This window comes from Vicugna pacos, chromosome 22, assembly GCF_048564905.1.
Source record: "Vicugna pacos chromosome 22, VicPac4, whole genome shotgun sequence".
Taxonomy (NCBI): Eukaryota; Metazoa; Chordata; class Mammalia; order Artiodactyla; family Camelidae; genus Vicugna; species Vicugna pacos.
Window position 1 is genome coordinate 22,669,163 of NC_133008.1, and position 21,298 is coordinate 22,690,460.

Sequence of the window (21,298 nt, forward strand, 5' to 3'; positions counted from 1 at the left end):
AATTACTGATAACATAGGCGAAACTTTTCCAGTGTGAAATCTTTATACAGCAGTGTTGGCGTGGAAAGGTTTTGCCTGCTCCACTTACATGCTAGTTATTCTGGAGAACCCAGGCCTTGTGCACAGATGTTTAACAATTCATAAAGAAGCTCATGCTCTTTTCCCCACTCTGTGACCCACTTCCCCGGCCATTACTTCTCTGTAAGACAGAGGAATGCATTCATTCTCTCAAGTGAAAATAGTGCTTACTTTGCAGTTTAATTTTTTTCTTTCTATCAAATGATTTGCCTTTTTTTTTTAAGTTACACATAGCAGGTTTTTGTTTTGAAGAGATCTGTTTTCATGCAGAAATTTGTGTTGGAAATAAATCAAATTTAGGACACCAGAAATTCGGAATTTAGTGATGTTACAAAAAAAGCCAAATAATATGGGAAACTATAGGTCACATACTGAAAGATGATCATTGTGAAAAGTCTGGCCAGGAGGTCACATTCTGGCAAGTTTTGTTCTGGCTTTGGTCAAATTGGCAGACTTTGGACCCTGGACTTTTTGATCACATCGGTCTTCCCAGTTTATCAGGGGTTATCAGTCTCAGAAGCTAAAGACTCAGTCCCTGGAAGTGCAGGGGTGGGATTCAAACACTGCCTACCTTTTAAATCTCCAAACAAGGTGAGAAGTTAATGAGGAGAGATGCAGTGCTGCACCTTGAGAGAAAATGCCAGAAACAATTGTACAGAGATGGGTCAGACCAACTCAGACCCTGTGGAACTCTTCTCCAGAGCAGCATTGTCCTGGAGACCCTTCCTCATCAGTGCTGGCTGATATGGTAGCCACTGGCCTCATGTGAGCCCTTAAAATGTGGCTGGTGGTACTGATTTTTTAAAAAATTCGTATGCTTTGTCTTTTAGAGCAGTTTTAGGTTCACAGCAAAACTGAGCAGAGAGTAGAGTGTTCCCATATACTGCCTGCCCCCACACCCACACAACCAAGGCCATCCCACACCATGGGAGTACATCTGTCACAATTGATGAACCAGAGACGGGCTGGGACCTGGGACCTGAGACCCTTTGCTACAGTACTCACACTTGGACAAATGCCTCCTTGAGCAACAGAATACAAAGAAACTATGAGGGACTAAAAATAACTGCATACATGTACAATTGGGGCAAATTATGAACATCAAGATACGAAAGACCAGCTGCGGGGCTGGGGGTAAAGTTCAGTGGTAGAGCGCATGCTTTTCATGCACAAGGTCCTGGGTACCGCCATTGAAAAAAAAGAAAGAAAAAAGACCAACTGCCACTTCCCAGAGCAAAAGCATGTTGCTGTGCATGATCCCTGCACACAGCCCCACCAAGGGGGTGGGCTGACCACCTAAGCCACCCCTCTGGCCTGACCCATTTATCTGCCCCTACCCTCACCCCATTTAAAGGACCAGCTGGCCCCCACTCAGGGAGCGAGCAAGGAAACTTGGTACTTGTTGTCACTCCTTCACGCTGCAGCACGAGTCCCCATGAAGCCTTGCCTGAATTTTTCATCTGGTCTCATCAATTTCTATTGATTAAGGAGTCCAAGAACCCTGGTCGATAACCAACCTACACTAACACATCATCACCCAAAGTCCAAACTCTGCATTAGGGTTTGCTCTTGGTGTTGTACCTTGTATGGAAGAATACATTTTTAATCTGATTTAACTGTAATTAATTTAAACTTACATAGCCACATGTGGTGAGAGGCCACTGTATTGGGCCATGCACCTCCAGACTCTGGAGAAAGAGGCCCCAGGATGGGTGATCCCTGCCCAGGGTGGCAGCCACAGTAGTAGAGGGAATCCCAGGGCACTTCAGGCTGTGCTGCTGGCCAGGTGGGACTCTCACCATCGAGCCTCTGTTTCCAGTTAAAACCATGCCGGAGCATCTCTGTTGTCATTGCCCCTGTAGACTCTTGACAGTGAGACTGGAAGCCTGCACACGTTTCCCAGACACCCTTGTCTGTTGGTTTCCCCTTTTTTTTTTCTGTCAGAAGGAAATCAGAAGACAGGCAGAGAGGAGAAGCCATTTTCCCCCCCATCTTACGCAGTGGAGACAGTAGCGGTGACTTTAGCAACAATGGCAGAAACAGCAGTGGCTGGTGAGGATGGGCATCTGGGTTCCTGCTCAGGGCCCAGTGGTTGTGGGTTTTGGGGTAACACCTTTTCCCTTTTGACTTTAAGTCCTAGAGGGGCTAGCAGCTTCCTACTGATACTAATCTTAGGTAACTTTGCAGTCCCCTCTGTTTGGCCAATACTTTTGTACCCAGTCTCCGGTATCAAATGTCCCCTGTTTGAAATATGTAGGATGACTTCTCTTTTCTGTATGGAACATGGACTGATAAAGCACCCAAGGCAGCTAAAAGCCTCCATCACCCTCACCCGGTCCACTGCTGCATCTTTCCAGCTGCCCCACTTGCTTCCATCTATTCCTTCTCCGTCCACTTTGCCCACCTTCTCCAGAGTCACTGTTCTAGAACGCAGATCTGATCTGTTCAAAACCCTCTGGTGGCCTCCCATTTCTCTTTGCACAGGGAAACTGAGGAGCATGGAAGCCTGGTGAGACAGAACTTGGAGCTCAGAGAGCAAGATGGTCTCAAAATGAGGCTGAATCACTTATGGTCTTTTTTCATCGCTCTTTGAACAGAGGTATCCAATCAGACCACGTGTGATCCAGCTTCATCTCAGAACTGTCTGTCTTGCTGTCTGAGCTCCAGAGCCTCAGTCTCCATGTGCTTCTTCACCCCTCTGCTCCCTCTGCTTGTGATGGTCCCCAGCCCCCACCATCACTGCTTGCACACTCAACCTTAAAATGTCATACCCTTGAACTACTCTGTAGCACTTATCACTGTTTATAGTTGTCTGTTTCCTCATGTGATTATTTGATGTCTGTTTCCTTCCTCTAGAGCAGTGGTTCTCACAGTTGGGGGCCTGGGACCAGCCACTTCAGCATCTCCTGGGGATTTGTTACAAATGCAAAAATATCAGGCCCCACCCAGGTCTAGAAATCTGAATCAGAAACCCAGACTGTTTAACAAGCCTTCCAGGCAGCTCCAGGGTGAGAGAATGTCTGCCTGGCCCACCAATGGAACACCTATGCTGAAGCCAGGGGTACTCAATGAGCATTTGATGGTGAATGGTTGTTGAGTAAATCACAAAGCACACCATGCTCATCTAAATGGCATGAGGTACCTCAACTCACTGAAGATACTGGAGCCAGAAGCTTATGAGACTCCAGAGTGGAGGAAGTGGACAGGAAGTTGTGCCTCCACCACCCTGAGATCGGCATGGCCTGCCAGCTTGCCTGCCTGAGAAACAGTGCCCAGCCAGACCTACTGTGCCACCATCACAGGAGACCAGGTAAGGGGAAGCTGACCCGTGCTGAGGAAACCTCGTGCCACTGTGGTCAGTACCCAGTGGGACTTTCTTTCCTTATTTTTTTAGTGGAAAAGTATTAGTGGGTGTCCACAGCAAAAAAGAAGGCAAAACATGTCTAAACAAACAAATGGCCCTCCAGTAATAGTCCTCCAGCAAACATTTGGTTCCTGCTCTGCGCAGGGCACAGTGTGAGGCATAGAAGTGGAATAAACACATATTACCATTCCCTCTTTTCAGAGGAGGGTGGTGGGGGCCCACTTAAATGACTTGCCAAGGTCACAGAGCAAGCTAGGAAATAATCTCAGGTGTCGTGGGTGCGGCTGCAGCACAGAGAGGTTAAAATACTACAACTGAGTTTAGCTGAAGCCCTAAGGGGACAGACCCATATTCGAACTGACACAGACACACAGGTACGCACACACACATACACAGCTATCCTAGGAACAGGGCGCCTTGTGGGGCAGGGCAGGGGTCCCGATCCTCTGCCTGGAGGACGACGGCTTCTCGATAGTGTTTTGCCAGGCGCACGGGAAAGGGAACGGCATCCCTACAGAGGACCCAGCATTAGCAAGGACCTGGAGGGGCCAGAGACCTTGGCAGACGAGCCGGGGAATCGGGGAGGACTCGGTGACGGAGTGCAGGAAGCATTTGTCGGGGGTCTCGGGGCCCACGGACCTCCTGGGCCCCGCCCCCTCGGACCTCCTGGGCCCCGCCCCCTCAGGCCGGGGCTTGGCGCGCGCGGCCCCGCCCTCTACCCCCGCCCCTCCAGGCTTTGCTGAGCTTGCGCGTCCCTACTTCGGCCCCGCCTTTCCCCGGGCCCGGCTGCGCGCGCACCGCCCCTCTCGCCAGTGCGCACGCGCGGCCCCGCCTCGTTCCCCGCCCCGACGCTCGGAGCCCGAGTCCGCGGGAAGATGGCGGCCCCTCTCATCCCCCTCTCCCAGCAGGTATGGGCCAGGAGGGTGGGGATGCGGCGCCGCGGTTCGGGGCGCGAGGTGGACGCCGCGGGGAGGCCGAAGCGCGGGGAGGTCTAGCTGGTCGGCAGCAGCTCGCGCGGAGGGCCCCTGGCGGAGGGCAGGCGAGTGGGCGGGCGGTCCTGAAGGTGACAGGCCAGTCCGGCCCGCGGCCTCCCGCAGCCGAGCGACCCTCTGCGGGCGGCGACCCCTGGGGCCGTAGCTCGTATCTGGTATGCCCGGGGCTCGGCCTTCTCCGCAGCTTCCAGGCCAGATGATGCACGGTAGCGTTGGGCTGCCTCCCGGGGAGGTGGGCGAGAGGAGCGAGCATTTCTGCTGGTGCGGCGGTCCGGCGGGTCTTTGTCTCCTGCGGGGTCCCAGCGCTGGGGTGGACAGTGTCGCCGCCTCGGTGGAGGGCAGAGCCCCGCCGGAGCCAGGACCCTCCAGCAGTGAGATCCTGGACTCATCTGTTCTTCCCTTGGGAGCTGCTTCCGCTGCCGCTGCACTGTGAAAGGGCGGGGAGGGGGTGGTCGCAAGTCTCTGGGTACCTTGCCGTGCCCTCAGATCAGCCTGATGCTCTTACTAAGGGACTATCAGTAGCGCGACACAGATGTGCAAAAAAGGGCAGTGCGCAGGCAGCGCTGCTTTCTGGGAGGGACGTTCATTCATTTATCCATCCGTCAAATGTGCGTCGGGCCAGGTGCTGGGAGCGCAGCAGTCACCCAGACCAACAAGGTCGCTGCTCTCCTGGAGGTGACACTCTCGTGAGAACTAGAAACTACCTATGTCCTGCTAAGTAGTGGCCACCTTTCTCTGCTGAATATTTGTTTTGTACCAAGCACCTTTGCCAGAATTATCTATCTGTAGAGCGAGGATACAGGTTCACATCATCTTGTGTTCAGATCTTGGCTCCAGGGTTTACTCCTCTAAGTGTCCTTGGACGAAGCCCTTAGCCTCTTCATGCCTCAGCCACTTCGTTTGGAAAATGGAAATATTAAAAAAAATTGGTATAATATGAACATGTAAAGCACTTAGACTAGTGCCTGGCTGATAAGAAGCACTCAGTGATCGTATAATTATAATCATTATTTAATTCTCTGGCAGATTTGGACGTTTGGAAATAGAGATTACAGCAGTAAGGATGCCAAACCCTAGGAGAGCTGTTAGGCGGGTTGACATGACTGGTCAGCTGATCCAAGGAGAGAGGTGTGCAGACTTGCTAAATAGTGTCAGAACTAACCAATTTGTAACACTGTCACTAAATTAAAAGTGTTAAAGGCCTGTGGTTGTTAATTAACAAGTTCTTGTAACAGAGATGAAAGTGCCCTACAGGTGGTGGGTATTATTAATAGCCAGTTGCTACATTTTAGGATATGGGAGTCTGAAACTCACTTAAACTCATTTAATGAGGAAGTGCTCCTGGTTTTTAAAACTTCCTGTGAGGTGGGGGAGTGAATAGCTCAGTGGCAGAGTGCATGTTTAGCATGCACAAAGTCCTGGGTTCAATCCCCAGTCCCTCCATTAAACAAAAGGCTTGCTATCAAGTTTTGACACTTGCCCTTAATTTGGACTTTGATGACAATAGCTAACGTGAGTTGAGTGCTTTAGGGTTTATTAACTGCTTTCTAACACATTGGCGTTTATCCACACAACAGAGAGGATTCTTATTTTACTGACGAAGGATTAGCTTTAGAGGAAGGCAATGATTTTCTGCTGTGAGGTAGGGTATGAAAAACCTGAATCAGGTCATGTGATTCACCTGCTTAGAACCTTTTAGACTAAAATTCCAATCCCTCCCCAGGAATCCCTGCTGGTCGGGTGCCTGCCAGCCTCTCCCTCCTCTTGCTCTCCCTGGCACCCACACCACAGCTGTACTTGTGGCTTTTCTGTTCGCCCATAGTCTAAGCTCTCTCTGTCCTCATAATGTCCCATGGGCTGTTCCTTCTTCCTGAAGCACTCGTCCCTATTTCATCCCTTGGTGCTGCTACTGCCTGGCTCCTTTCAGGTTGCAGTTGAAATATCATTCTTCCCAGAGGCCTTTGCTAGTGATCTGTCATGTGTAGCCCCCTTCCCCCCCAGCAGTATCTTCCCCCAGCACCTCTCAGCACCCATCATGGTCCACAGGTGACTGTGTGTCTCTTTGCTGTCTGTGTCCCCACTAGATCAGGTACAGGCCTCTTGCTCAGCGCTCCTGACTCTGCTTATTTCCCAGGGGGTGTCAGTTAAATCCATGAAGCAGAGACCAGTGAGTTGCACCACCCAGCACCCTTCACAGGTGGCTTTTCTCCTCTATTTGTGGCCTGGGGGCTGGGCCTTGGGGTGGGGGCAGAATTGAATGAGAATTTGTAGGAGCTCAATAGCCTGGATCCTCTGGTCTCTGACAAATTCTGGTTTCTGGCTGATGTGCTTTTTCATGTTCCTTTCTCTCTACTTTGGTTGAACGATGGTGTGGCCAGGTTGTCTTCTTTGGGTAATTTTGTCGATATTTACACATGTTAAGTGAAGCGCTGTACCAGGTTTTCCTGTCGCCCCAGGTATGAGGCATAGGCTTCCAGTCTAGCTGAGGGTCTCACACGAGTTCACAGATAATTACAGGGGAAGCATGGATATAACTGCAGGATAATTTCTGGCTGGGGGCAGTAGCAAGCCCCCTGGAGCGGGAGCCCGCGATCTAGTTGGATTGAGGTGTAGGGCATGCTTGCCACGTGGATGGCCAGTTGAAGGTGAGTAAAGCGAGTAGCCAGTGGGATTGTGGAGGGCCAGGTGGGGTGTTTTTCCTCTGCCTCCAGCACTGTCTGCACTTTCCCCATCAGCATCTTTCCTGGTCTTCTCCCTCCTCTCTGCCCTGTCTGTCATGTCCTCTCACTGTATGGTTTCCTCTGACCCTGGATATGAATCTTGTCAATTTGAAGAGTAGGCAGTACTCCCTCTAGAAGTGTTTTTTCCCATCTGTCCATGTCTCATTGCCTCCCTGAACAGCCCCCCTTCACCTCTCCAAAAAACCATCTTTAATTGCAGCCCACCCTGGAAATGAGCCTGTGTCCCTTACCTGCTTTGTACCATGTGCTCTCATAGGTTTCTGGTGACCTTGCCACCCTTAACCCCAGGAGCCTGTCCTTGAAGCTGGTCCTCCTCGAGCCTTACAACGCTTGTTAGTCACTGCAGCCTGCCCTTAGCCTTCACCGTCTCTCTTCTCCCAGATTTCCGCCTCCCTTGCTTGCAGTCTTTCTTTCTTTGTGTTCGTGTCTCTGGTGCAGAGCATTCCGATCCCCTCGCTGCTCCCACCTCCCCATGGCTGGAACCTCATCCTGTGACCTCCTGCTGCGTGCGTCTACCTGCCCCAGAGGCTGCTCTCTCTGAAGCCTCTTTGGTGAAGTCTTCCCTCAGCCCCACCTAGATGGAAGTTCTCCTTCCTGTGCCTCCCTCCTGGCTCCCAGACCCAGGGAGCACATGGTAACCAGAGGAGAGTGATAAGGAGAGACTGTCTGGTGCCCAAGGGGTTCCATCTTCCTTCCTCCTCCCTTAGTCATGTGTTTCTTTATAATGGGTGCCACTGTTCTAGAAGGATTTTATTTCCTTTTTGCAAATGGGAAACTGAGATCCACAGAGATTAAGTAACTTGCTGAAGTCCCATAGCTGGGGAGTGCAGAGCTGGGGTTGAACCACATCCACCTGCCTGCAGTGCCCTGCTCTTTCCACTTTTCTAGGTGGCCCACCGAGCACCCCGCTGCCCACAGCAGCGCCGGGCGAATGTGTCTGGAATGAAGGTTCAGTGCTTGGGACACTTGTTTGTTCTTTTGTCCCTTATTTTTCCCTCCAAAATAATTTCTAGTTTCTCTTAACTAGAATGCTAATGCTAATATGGTATAAACTGGTGGGTAGGGACCCAGGTTTTCGAGTAAATTTGGCCCACCTGTAAGAGCCAACATTCCCTGGCTGTCTCTGTCTTACTGACCTGCATCAGCCTGGTTTTTATCGACTGCATGGCTCACAGTCAAGCAAGAACATGTAAGTTTTGCCTCTTCTGCCCCAGTTTTGAGCTTTAAAACAACTTTCCCATGCCTGGTTCTTAATCCCAATCAGCTAATCAGGGAAGTGAGTGACTGTCTTTGGTCAGATGTGTGGGTTGGAGTGTCTACTCTCTGACGCTTCAGGCTGTGCCTACAGACATAACCACCACTGCCCAGATGAGAGGCACCTCATCAGCCCCGCTCCAGGGGGTGCTCTGGGGTTCCCTCCATCTTAATCTGACGTGAGCAGCTAGCATTCGGTTGGCAAGCTGCTCAGCATTCTTCCTTGAGTTGGCTCTCTGAGCCCCATTATCATTTGAAGCCCCTTCAGGGTGCCTGCATTTTAATGTTAGGGTCCCTAGATATCCTTTCAGTGCCCTCAGTTATGCTGTCCTTTCTGCACCTCAGTTCCCCCATCTTTAAACTGGGAATAATACTCTGTAGTTGTTTTATCTGTCTCCCAGCAGTGGAGTGTCAGGATCCCTAGGGTGACAGATGTAAGCTCAAAGTGCCTTCATTTGTTTATTTTTAATTTTTTTTTTATTGAGGAATAGTCGATTTACAGTGTTGTGTTAGTCTCTGGTGTACAGCATGGTAATTCAGTTATACACAGACATATAAATGTATTCTTTTTTATATTCTTTTTCATTATAGGTTACTACAAGATATTGAATGCAGTTCCCTGTGCTGTACAGTAGGACCTTGTTGTTTATTTATTTTATGTATGGTAGTTAGTATCTCAAAGTGTCTTCATTTGTATATCTCACTGTTCCAGCATTTACTGGGCACCTTCTCTTGGCTGGCACTTTCTGGGCGATGGGATGTACCAGTGCGGCTGAAGACAGCCCTGCCCTAGGGAGCTGAGGGTCTAAGGAGGGGCACAGACATACAGAAATGAGCAAACACACACAGTGTAACAGTGCCGTCTGTACTGTGAGGACTGTTAAACAGAGGAGGGGGACAGTCAGACATGGAGATCTGGGGTGGCCTTACTACTCAGGCTCTAAGGACTGAGCAGAAAAGGCATTTTAAATGGCTCAGTTTATCCTCCCAGTCACCCTGGTCAGTCTTATCTTTGCTTTATAAAAGGGTAAACTGAGGCTCAGAGACCTTATGTCACTTAACAGAGGTTGCACCCAGCAGGCTCTCGCTGTTGCGGCTCTTGTGACCCAGGCCCCCCCCCCCCCCCAGGCTCTGCATTGCACTGTAGTTTCCTGTTGTGGAATTTTTTTTTTTCTTTTTAAAGCTGCCAGGCACGACAGTAGTGTGAGGTCTCATTTGTTTTTAAGCAGTAATCATGCTGCTTCATCATTAGAAACTATGGAGTCGGGTGGAGAGAAGATCGTTTGTTGACATTTTTGTTTTAATCTCATCTCATCGGCAGGTAGACCACCAGGAGATGGAAAGACCACCTCATTGTCTTTCTGAGGGATCAGCAGGTTTCCCTGCTGGAGTGGGTGCTCAGTGCTTCGAGACGCTGATGGAGGGGTGCCTGGCCCACAGGGAGAGAGACTCTGCTCAGGCTGGGGAGGCTCAGGCCATGATGGGCCATGGGGGTCATGAGAGGGGAGGGAGGAATGGCCTTTCTGACAGAGACAGAGCAGGGTGCATGGACGCTGAGAAGCTGGAATTCCAGCTCAAAGGGCCACATGTGAGGCCGGAGCTGGGACTTTGGGGTACATGTCCCTCTTTTAATGAGAGTGGCTTGAGTTAGAAGGGAAGAAGGTGGCTTGGTAAAATGGGACACAGGAGTCTGTGCCTGGCCTACCAATTGGCCTGAGACAAAAAGGGGCTGACAGGACGTCTGCTTGCCCAGAGAGTGGCTGACTACAGACTAGGGGAGGAAGGGGGATCTGCCCGCTCTGCGGCTGAAAGGCTGCTCCCTGTTGAGTGCTTTCCCTGCCCCAGCAGTCCCAGTTCTTAACACTACAGGCTGTTGGAGGGAGGAGAGGTTACAGATGACCACAAACAGCCATCTCCTTAGATTTCCGCCCAGCTCTGCTTGCTGGGTGGGATAGTTGAAGTCTTGATAGCAGGGTCAATTTACCGACTATGTTCATGACTAACTGATAGAGTCACTTCTCTTTTTGTTCACAGCGGCTGAAAGCAGGGAAAGGTGGTGCCGGGAAGCCTGGCCGGCACTGTCTAGGGACTGGATCAGGCCTCTCCCCTTCCATCCACGGCACCCCTATGTCCTCCACCTCCCAGCTCTGTGGCTCTACCCTGCAGCCCCTAGGCCCTTCTTTCAGTCGTTTGCACAGGTGACATTCTCTCTTGCCTCAGGGCCTTTGCACATGCTATTTCTGGCCTCTCTGGAGTGTCCTTTCCCCCTTCATCTCTGGTTAATCCCTCCTCTTCTTCATATCTCAGCTGGCACATCACTTCCCTGGCAGACTGGCCCAGCTTTTCTGTTACTGCCTTTGGGGATACCCTGTACTTTTCCACATACCAGTTTGTAATTTTCTATTGGTGGAAGTATTTGATTGATGTTTTTCTCCCCTCACTGCCTCAACTATGTCCACAAAGGCAGAGGCTATGCCTGTTTTAATTTGTCTTTGTACCCTCAGTGCTAGTGATCATCTGTTAAAGTGAAGACTGACTGCTAGGGCAGGTCCACTTTATGGGAGGCAGTGAGGAGCCATGACAGGTACTTGAGGAGTGAAGTGACACATTTAGATTGACTCCTCACACCGGGAATGCCCAGAGCTGTGGACTAGCTCAGGGACATTTCCTGGGATATGGACCTGAAGTGATACAGAGCAACGTGGCCTGAGGTTGTTTCTGAAAGAGCAGAAGGGGCCTGTGATACAGGATGTGTGGACTGGCTATTTGGACAGGGGCCCTCGCATGGGGGCAGGAAGCAGGAGGGAGAAGCAGGTGTGGTGTGTGCTGCCAGCAGGACAGGACAAGCCTTCCTGGGAGCCAGGTGGGTGGTGCCAGGTGGTGGCTGTGTCAGTGAGACCAGACACATCACCTTTGCAGCAGGCCCTCCTGGCCGGGCGAGACCCCACATAGAGGTGCAGTTGAGAAGCGGCCCATCCCCCGGGGACACCACCAGGTTCTGTTTACTGAGCACCTACTGCATGTTGGCTTGGGCCTAAGGTAAATAAAACTGAGTGGCTGTCCTTCAGATGGCTCGCCCGCAGCTGGGCTCCCAGGCATACAGATAACCAGGACACTGAGTTGCAGACAGCCTTGTGGAGGTCAGGCGGCAGCCTGCAGATGTGGAATGAGTTGCCTCCGCTGGGCTGGAAATAAGGAGAGGAGGAAGAGGGGACCTACATTTCCCTTTTTCTTTTCCCTCCTCTGTTCCGGTAGGACTGGAGGAAGCAGAGGTGTGCGGCCTTTTAGGCTGGCCGTGCATGGCACCGCTCCACCTCTGTCTTTATGGCTTGCTCCTCCCACCCACTCCACCCAGTCAGAGGCCTCTTCCAACGCTGGTCACTGGGAGTCTTCCAGAGTGGTGTCGGGGAGAGACTAGGGGCACAGGTCTTGCATGGAAGCAGGAAACTGCAGAGGGAGAGAGGTAAAGTGACTAGTTTCAGGCCTCCCAGGGAGGTGGGGTGCCAGGAACAGCCCACAGCTCTAAAGCTCTCATGGATGCCACACTGTGGGCTCCTGGGAGGGTGGGAGTGGTTCTGTCCCTGCTGTGTCCCCAGCCTCTGAAGCAGGCAGGTGAGAGTCATCGCTGAGTAATGGCTGCATGCCCTGAGCAGCCAGGAGTGCAGTCTCTCTAGTTGCCCCTGATGGTAGCCGATTGGTGGGAACATTTTGTATTCTGTGTCTTGGGTGAAGAAACAGGCACCAACTCTGCTGGTAATGAAAGTCGGGGCACTGCCTGCCACCCCCCGCCCCAGACCAGCATCCTGATGGCCAGGCTCCCACCCATCCCCAGGGCTCCTGGTGCCTCTTCTGCTGTCAGAGGGTGTGGGAACGGGTTCTCTGATTTACTAGTGACAGGAACAAGCATCCCTGATGATCCATAGAAAACTGGCTTTTCTTAACCCACATAGGATGGGCTTTTCACTTTTACATTTCCAGTGGAAAAGGAAAACTATCTTCTTTCAGACTTTTTATTTAAAGATGAAAGATTAAACAGGCAAAAAACTTGGCAATGAAGCCATCACATGGAGACTGTTTAACCAGGACTCAGTTTGGGGCTGGATTAGCCCTCTAACTTCCCCACACTCTGGAAATGGCACTGTTCGTGGTTGGAGGTCCCAGGACCTGGCAGACCTGAATGTGTGTGATCAAAGATGCTTCTCCCTTAGGTGCTCTCCTTGATAAAGATGAGAGCAGCTTCTGTGCCCAGTGCACATCTCATGTCCATTTTGAACACTCTGTCCATGGAGAAGCGGGTTCCCCAGAGGGTGAGCGGACAGCCACGATAGGCCATGGGTCAGGCAAGCCTGCGGAGCACTGTGGTGCTCACACACCAGGCTGTAGAATCAGCATTCTCTTTCAGGCAAAGGTTGTAGGGTTGGCATTCAACTTTTTGACTTTTTTGTTGTATTTTAGCCACTAGAAAATATTCTTTAATTCATAACTGTAGAAATGGGTTTTTATAGGTAGGTACTTAACCCACTGTGTGTGAAATTGTATGTTTTTTAAAAAAGCAGCCACTGAGACTAGGAGAACTGGTAAAAGACTGTCCTGTCCTGGTGTTGGGAGCAGCTCAGCCAGCTAGTTGAGAGAGAGAACGGGTACGATGTGTGCTGTAGCGTGTCCAACATTTGGGGAAATATTTCATTGTTTGGTAAAATGATCATTTGGCATGGCCGGCTGTAAGGATGATGATTTGATGCCTGCAGTACACATCCAAACTAATAGCTTTGCCTGACTTCTCTCCCCATTCCCCATGATTCTTTGTAGATAAATCCTTTTTCTCTGTCTCAGTGAGAATAATAACAGCAGCCTTAAGCATAGACATAACAGGGACTTCCCTTTGTAGAGGGCGATTCACCTCCATATTCTCATTTGATACTTACAGAAATTCTCAGGGCAGGCACTACATTATTTCCTTTTTACAGATTGGGAAACTGAGGCCCCAAGAGGCTTGGCTTTGCTCGTCCACCAAGTGGTGGAGCTGTGTCTGTCCCAGCACTGACCCCTCGTCACCCATCTCACCCCCTTCCCACCCCAGGCTCCACCTAAATCGTTTCCATTCCTTGATCAAACTTTTACCGAAGGTTTGGGCCCAGCATTACACAAGGTGGAGTAAGTGTGAAACCTCCACCCCCCACCCCGGGAAGTGAAAGGTAGGGGCCAGTCATTACAGTAGCCTTAACATAATTAGACTTTAAGAAGTGTCCCTTTTGTGAATTTGGGACTGTGGGAGAGAGGGACTCATTTCAGTTGGGAATTTGGGAGGCTTCTTACAGCAGAGGGGTTGGTGCTGGGGCTGGAAGGCCATTGGCTTTCAGCAGGCAGAGCCCCACCCCCCGCCCCCTGGACATAGGGAATAATTTGTGCCCAGACAGGGGTGAAAGGTGCACAGTATGTTCAGGAAAGCATCCACCAGACCTGGGAGGGAGCCAGGGCTTGACAGCTGTTTGTGTGTCTGTGAGCAGGTGAGTGTGTGTGTAAGAGTGAGTTTAGGGGGAGGTTAAGCCTGCAGGGCCAGGAGGTGGCTGTGTGGCACATTAATTTTTTTTTTTTTTTGCCAATTTTGAGATAATTGTAGATTCACATGCAATCGTTAAGAAAATAATAATAATGCAGAGAGATCCTGTGTATTCTTCATCCAGTTTCCTCCAAAACGGTAACATTGTGCAAATCTATGGGACACCATCCTAACTAAAACATTGTTAGTTACTCTGATGCAGAGTAACTGTTGTTGCCACACCCAATTCCCTAACACCCCATTCCTTCCTTAACTCCTGGCAACTACTGATGTGTTCATTTCTATAATTTCTGCATTTTAATAATTTATAATGGAATCATACAGTTTGTGACCTTTGGCAATTGGCCTTTTTCACTCAGTGTAATCCTCTGGAGATGCTCCCAGGTTGTTGCCTGTGTCCACAGTTGACTCCTTTTCATTGCCAAGTAGCATTCCGTGGTGCAGAAGGACCATGGTTCATTGAAGCAGTTACCCACTGAAGGAGTCTGGGGTGTGTTAAGTTTGGGCCATTATGAATAAAGCTGTACTAAACATTTGGGTTCAGGATGTTCTGTGAACCTCAGCCTTCATTTCTCTGAATGAATGCTGAGGACAGTTGCTGAGTCCTGTGATAGCTGCATGTTTAGTTTAGTTTTTTTTTTTTTTTAAAGAAACCGCCAAGCTGTTTTCTAGAGTACTTGTGCCTTTTTACTTTCCCACCAGCAGTGTACCAGTGATCCAGTTTCTCTGTATGCGCACCAGTGTCACTGTTTGTTTTGGTGATTCTGATAGGTGTGTGGTGGTGTCTGGCTGTAGTTTTCATTTGCATTTCCCAGCTAACCCTATGTTGGCCAGCTTTTCATGGGCTTATTTGCTATCTGTATATCGTCTTCGGTGAAATGTCCCTTCATGTCTTTTGCCCATGTTCTCATTGGACTGGTTTGTTTTTTTGTTTTTTTTTTTTGCTGTTTGAGTTTTGAGAGTTCTTTATGTGTTCCAGAGACTAGTCCTTTGTTGGAGATGTGATTTGCAAATACAGTTGACCCTTGAAAAACACAAATTTGAACTATGTGGGTCCACTTATGTGTGGATTTTTTTCAATAAATGTGTACTACAGCACTGCACCATCTGAGGGTGGCTGATTCCACGTGTGGAACCGGAGAAGTGGAACGTGGGCGGCCAATCAGGAGTTATACTTGGAACTTTAACTGTGCAGAGGGTGGGCACCCCTAACCCCATGTTGTTCAAGAGTCAGCTGTATTTCCTCCCAGTCTGTAGCTTGTCCTCTTGTCAGGGTCTCTCAGAGATCAAACATTTTTAATTTTGATAAAGTCCAATTTATTGATTTTTTTTTCTTATTATGAATCAGGCTTTCAGTGGCAAGTCTGAATTCTTTGCCCAGCTCCCAACCCTGAATATTTTCTCCTATGTTTTGTCCTAAAAGTTGTAGCTTTACATTGAAGTCTGTGATCCATTTGGAGTTAATTTTGTTAAAAGTGTGAGACTTATGTCCAGGCTCATTCTCTTCCTCTGAATGGTCAGTTGCTCCAGCACCATTTGTCAGACAGACTCCTTTCCTCCTGAACGGCTTTTGCACCTTTGTCAGAAGGCCGTTGGACACATCTGTGTGGGTCTGTTTCTGCTCGCTATTCTGTTCTGTGGTTCTGTGTGTCTGTCCCTCTGTCACTGTCACACCGTCTTGATTACTGAGCTTTATAGCAAGCCTCGGAATCAGATAGACTGATTCCTCCCACTTGATTCTTTTTCAAAATTATTTTAGCTATTTTAGTTCCTTTGTCTCTCTGTATAAATTTTAGAATAATCTTATCTATGTTAACAAAGAACCTTGCTGGAATTTAGGAGGAGACACGTGAAACCTGCATATCGGGATGTACACATTTACCACAAGTTGTTGCACTGGCCTCCAGGAAGGCTGGTCAGTTTATCTTCTCACTCGCAGGGCCCAAGTTTTGTTTCCACCCTTGCCAACCCAGTCTGGCACCTCTTTGACTGCACATCTGATAGCAAGCACTGGCATTTCATTCTATTCTGCAGTGCATCAGTTCAGTGTTTTCCCCTAACTTTGCTACATCTCTTCTTTCAGAATCACCTCTTTCTTTTCCTTTGCTCATTTTAAAATTGGGATGTCTTTTTCCTTGGGATTTATGAAAGCCCCTTCTCGTGTCTCTGTTCTGTCAGCAGTGTTTACCTTAGCTCTGGCTTAGCAACTTCTGATCCGGCAATCAGAGGGAACAGTCAGTTTCAGGGAGGTTCAGGACGCCCCAGTGTTTGCTGATACTCTTTGAGCGCTACTGAGTTAAGTCCCGGTTTCCTCACCTGCAGAATGTGGTCAGGTCTGCCAGGAGGACCATGCACACAGCTGAAATAAAGGTTGTGCAAGCAGCGAGGGAAACTAAGTGGAAAGTGGAATGCAGGGACTATCAAGTGAGCTCTTCTCTAGCCCTGTTTTTGCATCAGCAGCTGGTTTTCCAAGCAGGAACTCAGACGGAGATGTCTTCTGGTGTCATGTGCCTAACTTCCTGCAAAACTTGGCCACAGCTTTGAAAAACACAGCCAGTATGGGTTCTCAGTTTTGCTGGGAAAATGGCAGGATGTGCTGGTTTTCAAGTCAGTTTATATGAAGTCAAATCTTGCACTTTGGCCTTGTCTGTTGAATAAAATGCACCATGACATAATCACGTGTTTGCATTTTCTCAGGCAAGCGCGCACGGGAGGCTGTGCTATGGCCCTGTGCTCGGCTCTGTTGTATCTGGGCTATTTTTGCAGGGTGCAAAGTAGGTTAGGGCCACACTCTGGCTTCTCACTCATTGGCTGTGTGACTCTGGGCAAGGTAACCTTGGTCTCCTCACCCATAAATTGGAGCAAAGAGTAGTACCTGCCATAGCACTGTTGGGACGATTAAATAAGTACAGGATAGAAAAGAGTGAGCGCTCAGTAAATGTGATCCACTATTTATCAGAACAAGGAATTATAGATACCTTTCTAAAAGCTTTTTTAAAAAATATTTTTATTGAAGTATAGTCAGTTTGCAGTGTTGTGTCAATTTCTGGTGTACAGCACAGCGCTTCAGTCGTATAGGAATATACGTATTTTCATTTTCATATTCTTTTTCACCGTAAGTTATTACAAGGTGTTGTATGTGGTTCCCTGTGCTATACAGTATAAACTTATTGTCTATCTATTTCTAAAAGTTTTAAAACAAAAGTGAATTTGTTTTACAACTGTCATTTTGAAACAAGCAAGGCCAGTGATCCTTGCTTTGTTTTGCATAAGAGCTCCTGCCCATGGATGGAAACTGGAGTCAGCGCTGGGTGAACTCAGTCCTGGGAGGATTAGGAGGGGCTAGAACACTGAACCTCAAAGGGTTTCCTCTCCAATGTGATACTCCTGTGTTCCTCATCTCAGCCTGTGCTCGTGTGAACTGTGAAATTTTAAAGACCTCTCAACAGAAGAATGTGAACTTGTTCCCTGACATGCTCCCCTACCTGTCGCCCCATGTGTAGATTGCCTCTGGGCTGGAGGGTAGAGTGAAGAGGCCACGGGAACTTTTCAGGTTATGTCTTAGTATTTTAAGACGTGAGACCAACTGAACATTCAGATCAAAAGTTATATTGAACCTAATCACTAATCCAGAGTCAAAACGGCCTCTTAGCACAGCGGGCTGGTGGAGGAGAAAGCCCTCCTGGGCCGGCTCCATCTGGTTTCCATTCTCGAAGTCATCCCCCAGCTGTCTGCAGCCTCTTACACTGAAAGCCTTGTCCCCTGGCCTCTTCCCTTTGCACCTTTGCCCTGGGCTTGCTTTGGGGTTGGGCATAGGCAGGGGTCCCTGTTGCCCACTCTCAGCACTCAAAGGGCTCTGGCCCAGCAGAGCGGCCGCCTGCACAAGTGAGCTGTTTGTGCCCGAGGTCTCTGCCTGTCGTTGGGGGACTCGAGGCATTGGCAGCATTTGTCCTCAGCTCTGCTGCAATGGCATATCGGGCACCTTGCAGGTGTGACTTCACCGTCCCTGGGAGGAAGTAGTGTGATAAGAGGAAGTGCCAATTAGATCTGGTGGTGTTTTCCCATTTTGCCCTTTCTGCTTTTGTAGTACCTGAAGTATGTGTAATTAAATCAGAACTTCTGCTGTCACTGTCCCAGATTACCCAAACTGATTCCTGTACTCGGAGAGGAATGGGTGACGCATGCTCTGTGGTTTTCCATTAGTTGTAGATCATCAGGGATTGACACCTGGCCATGGAATGTCTCTGGGATGAACCCTTAGCAACAATGGTCCAAGCCCTTAGCACTGATGGATCCAGGGCTTCAGAGCCTTTTCTGGACTATTTGGGGTCTTCTTTCTCCTGATTGTGGATCCAGTTCCGAAGCATTTGGGAAATTTAAGACAGTTGTTAACCGTCTGTGCTCCAAATACAGTTAACTCTTTTTTTCATTGGAATCATGGTAGCTTGTAAACCTCTCTCTTGCCTACTATGAAATCTTTAAAAAAAATCTCACTGGAAATGCATTTCAGACCTGTGCCTCACTGACTGCTGGCAGGAAGGGGACCTTTGTCAAGGTGGGGGTCCCTGGGGTCTGTGCATTCTGTTCCCATGAGCCAGGGGCACATGATGTGCTATCTGGACCCAGCACTGTCACCTTAACTGACAGATGGCCAACAGCCTGCCTTGCTCTGCTTCCTCTGTCAGCCTTACTCTTCTGGGGAGATGTGTTTGAAAGCATGCAGAGCTTTTTTGCTTGTTTGTTTGATTAATTATTTTGTATTGAGATTGTAATTGACATATAACGTTACATAAGTTTCAGGTGTACAACATAATGATTTGATATTTATACATATTGTGAAATGATCACAATACTTAATTAACATCCTTCACCACACACAGTTATCAATTTTTTCTCTTGTGATAAGAACTTTTAAGAGCTACTCTTAGCAACCTTCAAATATGCAGTACAATATTATTAACTATATGAACCATACCATACATTGTATCTTGTGACTCACTTATTTTATAACTGGCAGTTTGCACCTTTTGACTACCTTTACCCATTTTGCCCACCCAATAGTCCCACCTCTGGCAACCACCAGTCTGTTCTCTGTATTGGTGAGTTTGGTTTCTTGTTTTGTTTTTGGTTTTTTTAGATTCCACATACAAGTGAGATCATACAGTATATGCCTTTTCCTGTGTGACTTACTTCACTTAACATAATGCCCTCGGGGTTCGTCTGTGTCGTCACAAATGGCAAGGTTTCCTTCTTTTTAATGAGTGAATGATATTCCTCTGTCTGTGTTTGTGTGTGTGTGTGTGTGTACACCACGTTTTCTTTATTCAGTCATCTGTCAGTGGACACTTAAGGTTACTTCCTTATCTTGGCTATTGTAAATAATGCTGTGGTGGACATAGGGGTGTGTGTATCTTTTCAAATTAGTGTTTTTGTTTTCTTTGGAAAAATACCCAGAAGTGGAATTCCTGGATTGTATGGTAGTCCTATTTTATCTTTTTTAAGGAATCTCTGTACTGTCTTCCATAGTGGCAGCACCATTTTACAACCCCACTAACAGTGCACAAGGCTTCCCTTTTCCCCACATCCTCACCAACACTTGTTATCTCTTGTCTTTTTGGTGGTAGCCGTTCTGACAGGTATGAGGTGATAGCTTGTGGTTTTGATCTGCATCTCCCTGATGTTGGTGATGTTGAACATCTTTTCCTGTACCTGCCAGCTATCGTATATCTTCTTTGGAAAAATGTCTGTGTAGCTCCTCTGCCTATTTTTTGATTGGATTGTTTGTTTTTTTTGCTGTTGAGTTGTATGCATTCATGCAGAGTTTTAAACCCTGGAGGTCACACGGGCTGTGATGGTGGACACTGCCATCAAAATCATGAGAAGCTAAAGGTGACAGTCTCCCCAGGATGGTATTGGGTGAGGGCCCTGGGCAGGAGGAAGCACCAGCCAGAGAGCTGTGTACACTTAGCTCTTCATTTTTCTACTTGGTGCCATCTTTTCTTTCTCAAATTGTTTAGTTTTTTCCTGCCTTTTCAAGATTTCCCTCTCTTTTCCCCCTTTTCTTTTGTTTTGACTTCCTTTCCCCTTTCAGACCTCTGTGCTCTTTTCCTTCTACTTTCATTCTGTCTTGCTGGTATTCTTGTACTTTCACTTCTTCCTGTGTTTGCAGGTGTTGACATCCCCCAGAGAAGCTGACCGTAATCTGGGCATTATTTTTAACCTGAAATGACTTCTTCTAGCACAGCAGTATGCAAGTGTTGGGCTGGTTCAAATCAGTGATTATAAGTGAAAGGAACTCACTTCCCCCTAGTTTTGTTCTTTATGAAAAATTGCACAATAACATTCAAAGACTTTAAAAATAAACACTGTCATCCCACCTCTGCTGTGGTACTCATTTTTCCTGGCTTTCTTCTCTTTAGCTGTTCATACACCTGTTCTTCCGTACGACTAACGTATTGGTGCTTTCACTTTCCTTAGCTCACTAAACCAGAAGCAGGTTTGTGGTGTCCTGCTTTTTTCCTTTCATGCAGTAAAACACCAACATGTGTAAGTCTTTACAGCCAGCGTCTTAGTGGCTGCTTAATTCCTCCCCCAGCTGGCACACTCCTGCAGGTCCCCTCCTTCCCACTGTGGGATGGCTCGCCGAGGTTGGGAAGAGAGGCCATGGACAAGGTGGGAAGTGTGAGGGTTTGGCCACCAGCCTGGCTGAGTTCAGGCGTGGCCTCAATTAGCCACGTGACCCTAGATAAGGTGGTTACCTCATGAACGGCAACATCTTAGGGAATCTAATGGCCGGAATGTGCAGTGTCTTTGGTGCTGAGCTGAGGACTTTGAACTTCCTGCTGGTCATAGTGGGAGCAGTCACTGGCCAGCGCTCTCCTGGCGGCGGGGGCTGGTCAGTGCCTTTTTGCAGAGACCTTTAGGTGGCTGGTGGAGTTCAAGATGGGTGGGGACGAGACCTGGGGCTGGGAAACCAGTCTGAAGATGTGTGACTGGTGAGTCAAGATGACGTGCAGAAACTCCTGTTCTGGTTCCGGAGCCAGAGAACAATCTCAAAGGATAAGGATGTCTTTTCCCTCTGAGCTCCCTGACACACTGAAATCCCACTGGGCAGCGAGAGGAAACCGACTCCGGGCTGCTGCTCCTTCCTGGACAACCGTGTTGTTTGCATTGGAATTGGGGCTTATTTAAGAGCATTAGCATTTCCTTTCTCTACATTGCGTAAGTGTGATACCTCTCTCTGAAAATAAACTGCAGTCTGTGTATAGAGGATGTTTAAAGTGTATAAAGTTTGATTTTCACTATTGTG

General features: G+C 48.6%; 1 protein-coding gene across 10 annotated transcripts in view; it reads left to right on the forward strand.

The window, feature by feature from the left end:
- Positions 1–4,267: 4,267 nt before the first annotated feature.
- EPS15L1 (epidermal growth factor receptor pathway substrate 15 like 1) overlaps positions 4,268–21,298 on the forward strand; it is an 82,889-nt gene continuing 65,858 nt past the window's right edge. For all 10 annotated transcript variants that reach the window (XR_012063160.1, XM_072947455.1, XM_072947453.1 and 7 more), the window contains exon 1: positions 4,268–4,350. Coding sequence is in view for 9 of the 10 variants with exons in the window: in XM_072947455.1 (XP_072803556.1) it covers positions 4,318–4,350 (33 nt within the window). In the remaining variant the exon portion in view is untranslated. The remainder of the gene's footprint in view (positions 4,351–21,298) is intronic.